The sequence below is a fragment of the Kryptolebias marmoratus genome, linkage group LG5, assembly GCF_001649575.2.
Source record: "Kryptolebias marmoratus isolate JLee-2015 linkage group LG5, ASM164957v2, whole genome shotgun sequence".
Classification (NCBI taxonomy): Eukaryota; Metazoa; Chordata; class Actinopteri; order Cyprinodontiformes; family Rivulidae; genus Kryptolebias; species Kryptolebias marmoratus.
This window is the reverse complement of record NC_051434.1, coordinates 21,641,972-21,649,205: the sequence shown is the minus strand read 5'-3', so window position 1 is coordinate 21,649,205 and position 7,234 is coordinate 21,641,972. Positions and strand designations below refer to the sequence as shown.

General features: G+C 37.7%; 1 protein-coding gene across 2 annotated transcripts in view; it reads left to right on the top strand.

Moving 5' to 3' along the window:
- Nucleotides 1-7,234, top strand: part of trappc9 (trafficking protein particle complex 9) — a 336,991-nt gene that overhangs the window by 187,706 nt on the left and 142,051 nt on the right. For both annotated transcript variants that reach the window (XM_017431170.2, XM_017431169.2), the window contains one exon: nt 5,988-6,098. In XM_017431170.2, coding sequence (XP_017286659.1) covers nt 5,988-6,098 — 111 coding nt within the window. The remainder of the gene's footprint in view (nt 1-5,987; nt 6,099-7,234) is intronic.

Here is a 7,234-nt window from a genome sequence, read left to right as displayed (position 1 = left end):
CTGGGGTACTTTTAGATAGTTCGGTACCGTTAGTTTTAGTCTTAGTTTTACTTTTAGCTTAGTTTAGTTCTGTACATTTAGTCATGCTTAGATCTGTTTAGTTTAGCTTAGCTTATTTAGACAATTAGTTCTTGTACCTGTCTGTAATTTTGTTTCTGTAACTGTCTGTAATTTTGTTCTGTGTTGTAAAGCACTTTGAGTCGCCTCGTGCTGAAATAAATAAATGTACCTACCTACCTACCTACCTACCTAAAATTACCTGAAACAAATATGGCTATAAATTTTACAGACGTTGTGCTAAAACTGTGTTGGTAGTAGTTGAGAGTCATTCACAATGTGTTCTCTGAGTGTAACATCCTGCAATAAGTGCATGTGATTGTGCATAACATTAAAGGTTCAGCATGTTAAGATTTTAATATGTAAGCCTGACATATTACGGCAGATAATATGCATTCCTTCAAGGAATGTTAGGCCTTTAATTGCCCATGTATCGCACTGTTTTATATGTGGTTCGAGTGCTCTGAGACGAAAATCCACCTCAAACAACTTCCAAGAATAGAGATGTTCATAGAGAAAAAGCTTTCACAGAAAAAGTTATTAAAGCTTTATGAAATGTAGATAAGGTAATGATATCTCTTTAATGAATGATTTGAATTGTTTTTTTTTTTGTGAACAAAAAAGGAGGTTCCATATATGTTCTGTTTGAGATACGGGAATAATTTGGCTCCTTCTCCGCCTCACTCTGCCTTCAGAGAACTACGTAAAGATTCACAGACTGTAATGGAGACAAATAGTGTGAAACGCTTTTGGCAGTTCTGAATTATTTAGTTAGCTTAGATCTCAGTGTCTTGCTTCATAGCTGGGATAGAATACTTATGGAAATGATTCAGCACGATGAGTCAGTTATTATGGTTCAGAAGAATAATGATCAGCTTTCATCTCTGGTCATTCTGCTGCAGTCCCAACAGTAATTCTGAAATACAGCTGTTAATTATTATTCAGCATATGGTGTCCTTGTTAAAGTGATTTTACTTTTTTATTAAAAGGTGTAACCCACCCTGTCTGGGCCCATATTTCAATGTGTTCCTTCGGTTTATCTTTGGTAGTTAGTCTATGAGAAATGAGGCTCTCCTTCTTAACTTTGAGCTCTGATTGATTACCAACGCTTAACGACTCTGCCTATAAATTATCGACTTGCCCTCTTCAGGCTGTTAATCATGTCTGCCCACAAACAAAACAAGGCCGTTAAGGAAGCACGGGTCGCCTTTAAAAGATATGCTTTTTTAATTGCTACAGCAGTTTATTAGAGACGTGAACAAGCTCAACTAAATCCCTAATTACCCCAAGATTTAGGAGGTAGAGATCTTGTTTGAAGGCAGGTTAGTGTGACCTGGAAGAAAAGGTTTCAGTTCAGACAATTTTATTTTTCCTACATTGATATTTGCTGATGGATTTAATTTATTATAACATTTTAGTGGACATCATATCCATCTGTTTCAGCATGGGTCTCACCAATATTTGTACAAAATAATAAATTCCAAATTTTCTTGTTTTTAAAGACACAAAACATTAATAGACACAAAACATAGAATATAATTGTTTTTCTGGGACAGAACATCACTTCAAAAATGATCAGACTGTCTCTTTAAGTTGAAGTCTTTCCAAAGCAGAACAATCTTAGCATATTTTCAGTCATATCAACATGGGTTGAAAACCAAAGGTAGACTATTTTTACTTGTCTAACAATATGTTGTGACCTTTCACCAATTTAAATTTTCCTTATTTCTCCAAACATCTGATTAAAAACAGAAAATAAAAATAATAAATTGGTTCATTTACACAAGCTGTATGGAGTTCAGGTGTTCATTTGACTGTAACAGTACTTAGCCTAGCCTTAGCTAACATTGATGTGCTTTGATAATGTTCTACTTTTTTTTTACACTTTATATGTCCACATTTATGATGTACAAATTATCTCCCTTGTTTTCAGCTGTCAGTTACAAATGCTCCACTTAAATTCTTTTGAGACTAATGTTGTATTAAATCAATGATCTTGGTTTATCATTTTAGAATAAACCCAAACCATTTACATGCAGCTCCAGTAAACGAAATGGAGTTTGTTGTGTAAAACGACACAAGCTTTAATCATCTTGCTAATTATTGCTTGCTGCCATGAAAGCTGGGTGATCATTTTATTGCTGGTGTCTTTTATGTTTGGAGTCAACCCGATTCAAGTTGTTTGCCACAGCTAATTAATTTTATCATAAAAAGTCAGTCAGTTTTACAGAGGTAGAATCTGGTGTGGTAGTAGTTGAGACCATCCACAACAGGTACTCCGAGTGTTGACAAATTGAGTAAAATATTTCTTGAAAACTTTCAATTCAAGTCAGTGGTCGACATGCATTCCTTCAAGGAATGCTGCTTTTTTTGCATTTAGTTTTGTTGCATTTGTTCTTTTAAAAGGTGATTTCCTTGTTGGTTCTTCAGCTGTTCTTGATGATCTGTTTCCAGTTTTCAAACATCCATTCTTTTAACCTGTTATTACTCAGAAGAGAACCAGGAGAACATCCAGTTGGAGGTTAAAATGAACTGTTTGAGAGCTGAACATGTTGATGTGAATGTCTGATTGGTCCTCTTGTGATCTCCATGAGGAAAGTGGGCCTGGAATGATGTGGAGGTGACCTGCTGATCAAATGAAAGTACAGCCATCTTTGATGTTGTGACAGAGACTGATGAACACTTATCACTGTGCCCATTGTCTTCTCTTGATCTCATCGCTGTGTATTTATAGGAAGTGATTATAATCTCCTGCTCAAAAACTGTAGTTATGTAAGCAGCAGTAAAAAAAAATGTACTGGGTTTTCATCACTTGTCGCCAAAAGTCAAAGGTGGGCAATAATGTTCTTTTCTCACATGTGTGTGTTTGCATGGCTGTCTCCAAAATAGATTGTAAGCCACTAAACAAATTTTAATGAATCTTGCAGAATGTATTTATTGAATATACATCTACAATTGATCAACTTTGTGAGTCAACTTGATTTAAAACGACTGCCACAGCTAACTGGCTTTAAAATAATTAAAGTTAAAACACATTCTAAGTGTGAACAAACTGCAAGATGTTTTTAAAATGTTTTGCATTCACTATTTATAGTCAACTTTGTCTGTCTAGCAAAATATTTCATAATTTCTTAAAAAAAAAAAACTGGACTTCTGTAGTTAAATACAATTTGATTCCCATCCGAGGAACTTTCTGATTTAAAAAAAAAATTGGAGAGTGTGGAGTTCCAAGCTTTTAAGCTGCATGAGATGCTCTGTTTTGAAAGCTAGATTCACATGCAGATTACACTCACTCTCCTCACAATGGAGACTTGTAAGTCTTTGATTGCCTGACTCACAAAAGAGGTTTCAGTCACATGCAAAAAAGGTGTAAATTTGAGTGAAACTGACTGGGTATCAGGTTGAATGCTTCATTGTTGGTATTAGAAAGCTGAAATCTAAGTCCTCCTCCTCTGTCTAAGGGCGTATTCACACCAGCCCTGTTTAGTCCGCTTTAATCAAACTCTAGTTTGTTTGCTTAGAAAGTCCGGTTTGTTTGGGGAGGTTTCTATGTGCAATTGAACTCTGATGTGGACCAAAAAAGCGAACTCTGGTCCACCTAAAAACCTAGGCCTTGGTTCAGTTGAAGTGAACTCTGGCACGGTTCGAATGCATATGTGAATGCAAGCAGACTAGAGATCGCTTCCACAGGGCCTCCTGGGTAAATACAACCAAAACAAACATTTCTACAACTAGTGGGAGAAATGGCTCATGGTCAGACAAGGAGTGAAGAGGAGATAAAAGCCCATACAACAAAACAGAACATTTAAAACAGAAATTCTAAAACTGCTAAAATTTGACGCCACTCCATTTTTGTTAACCTTTTCAGAAAAAGGAAGTTGTGCTCAGTGTCCTCTTTAGAGGTTTTTGTGTCATTTCCTTTAGTAGGTCTTGGTGCAGCGCCACCACTGGCGAGGGGGGGAACAGGTTGCTCAAAGGGTTTGGCTCGATTGACTTAGTGCAGTGTGAATGAGAACCGCACCAGTATGAAAATGGAACAAATGTTGCAGTTTTTGTCCCCAGTCGAACTGAGTCTACCAGACTATCAGGTGTGAATACAGCCTAAAGTTGGTTTCACTCATTTGGCATGAATAGTTTCCTTCATCCCTCTCCCCCTCTTAGACATCTAAATGTTCAGACCTCTATTTTGGAGAACTAAACAACCTCTCCACATCACAGGAGGGCAAGCTCTTCAGAGCAAGACTCAGCTGTGCACCTACACCTCAAGGGTAAGAGACACTTTTGAGGACAAAAATGTTTGTATTTTGAACAGAGAAGACAGATAGTTTGAGAGGGGGCTGAAGGAAGCCATTTATGTCAAACAAGATAACCCAACTTTAAACATATAAGGAGGTCTCACATTTCAGCTTTCCAAAATTTACAATGGAGCATTAATCCTGATACCCAGTAATTTTCACTCTAATTCACATCTTCATGCATGTGACCAAAGCATCTTTCTCGTGAGTCAGGCAAACAAAGACCTGTACAACTCTCTATTGGGAGAGGAGTGAGTTTACTCTCCGTTTGAATCTAGCTTATATAACCAACTGGCTCATGCAGTTTAAAAGCTTGAAACTCCACACTCTCCAGTGTTTTAAATTGAATTGAGGAAGCTCCTCGGATGGGAAGCAAAACATCCTCAAGTCCAGTTGTTTTGTTTTTAAATTAAAAATTTTTTTTCAATACACAAGATTTTTACTTTAAATTTTAGCATTAACTGTTTAAATCAACACTGTATGTCTGTTATCTCATAATGCACTGGTTGGAAGTGAAACTTTCAGAAAGTAATCAATCAATGAATACACATCAGCGACTCTTTACCTTTTGGAGTTAACCCATCCAACACAACAATGGTTTTACAGTTAATGATCTAAAATGTATTGTGGTAGACATTTACGATACATACTCTGAACATGACATCTTGCAAATTGCATATTAGATCACACATAATGTTTTCAAAGTTTGACCGACTCCATAATTTCTCAACATAATATGATGTAAGTCTGAGACTTGCACTTCGCCATGGCTGCCCATTGTCACAGATTCTGTGAATAACTTTTATGGACAAAATTTCTTCGTGCAGCCAAAATTTCATGGTCCTCAGTCGATAAACGGGGGACTGCTCTCTCCGAATTGGGAATAAGGTGCTGCCTCTAGGAATCATAGGGTTCTGTTCATGAGTAAAGGAAAAATGGAGCATTAGATTGACAGATGGGTCAGTGTGTCTTTTGCAGTACTGCATACTCTGGACCAGCCCGTTGTGGTGAAGAGGGACCTGAGCTGCAAGGCAAAACTCTCTGTTTACCAGTTGGTCTATGTTCCTACCCTCACCAATTGTCATGAACTTTGGGTATGGTTTAAAATAACGAGATCGTGGTGGTTGAAATGAGATTTCTTTGCAGGGCTCTCCCTTACAGATAAGGTGAGAACTTCAGTTATCCGTGAGGGACTCAGAGTAGAGCCGCTGCTCCTTCACATTGAGAGGAACCAATTGAGGTGGTTCGGGCATCTGGTAAGGATACCTCCCTAGGGAGGTGTTCTGGTCACACAGGAGAGACTGTCTATTGGCTAGCCTGGGAATGCCTTGGTGTTCTCTCCTAGAAGAGGTGGCTGTGGAGAGAGATGTCTTGGCTTGTCTGCTCAAGCTGCTGCCCCCATGACTCGACTCGGTAATAAGCGGTAGATAATAGATGGATGGATAGATGAGTCTAAAAGGCTGACATGAAAGGTGGCAGGCAATACAGTATATATTCTTTTAAGGAATTCTAGGAATTTAATTTTCTACGAATTTGTGTAATCTTTATCAGGTGTTTATTTTCATGCATTAGTGTCAGCCTATTGAAAGCTGTCTCTTCATACTCAACAGTCAGTGTTTGTGTGTGTGCCCACAGCACCCGACAGTGTCATCTCCTCCTCGACATTTTCAACCCAACAGAACATGAGCTCACTGTCAGCGCCAGAAACAGCCAGGACCTGGTTCTCCATGCCAGCGAGTGCCAAAGGTGAGTGCAGTCTCAAAGTATGCTTTGCCACTTATGTAAATGTTTAAAATCTTCTATTCAATGATTTAATTTAATTGAATGTTTCACTGGCAGTAACTTGGGGGATATGTATTTTGATTGGGATTACCTGATCACCATATTTCAAAAAGATAGTTTAGATCTTTTAAAGTGGCACGCTGTAGAAAGATTGAGCAATTAACATCTTACCTATTGTAGATAGCTCTTTGAACAACTGTTTGAAGATTTGTGTTTAAGTTTGATCCGATTTACGAGCTAGTATAATAGGTAGTAAAAAACCTCCAATTAAAAAACAAAACAAAAAAAACATAGTAGTTGATGCAAACAGTGTTTTATGAACCTCTACATTGCTTTCAGTTTCACATTTACCAACCATTTCAGCAGAATTATACTTTACTGCATAAAGTGTCCCCAGGTGGCACTGGAAGTACTACAACTTGCTGCTACTGCTAATTAAACTTATAAATTATTACAGAATTCTATGTAAAAAAAAAACGTCATAAAAAAGTATGAAAAATACCAATGAAATAAGTCTTTATGAAAGTTAAAAGATTTAATTTGTTTTAAGATGTATATGTGTTTTATATATATATATATATATATATATACACTCCTGATCAAAATCTTAAGACCAGTCAAAAAATTGCAAGAATTTGCATTTTGCACTATTGGATCTTAAGAAGGTTCTAAGTAGAGCTTCACAATGTTAAAGGAAAAAATCAGTGCAAGAGACAAGAACTTTTGAGCGGGGCATTTTCTGCAAACTGCATTTACACTCAAACATTATTACCTGGCCAAAGGAGGAGATGAAGACCACAGATGTTAGGACTCGGAAGCTACTAACCATGCATGGAGGGTTCCACCCCAAATCCAGCACCCTGAGACTGTACACAAGCCGTAAGGAAGTAGGCAGAGGACTAGTGAGTGTGAGAGCCACTGTCCAGGATGAAACATCTAAGATCCATAAATACATCAAGGACAAGGCCTCAACAGACAATGTGCTCAGTGAATGTCTCAGACAATGGGGAACAGAGGACGAGGTGCTGGAGGTACCATCGTGGGAGGACAAGCCCTTACATGGGATGTACCACCGACAAATAACTGAAGTGGCTGATATC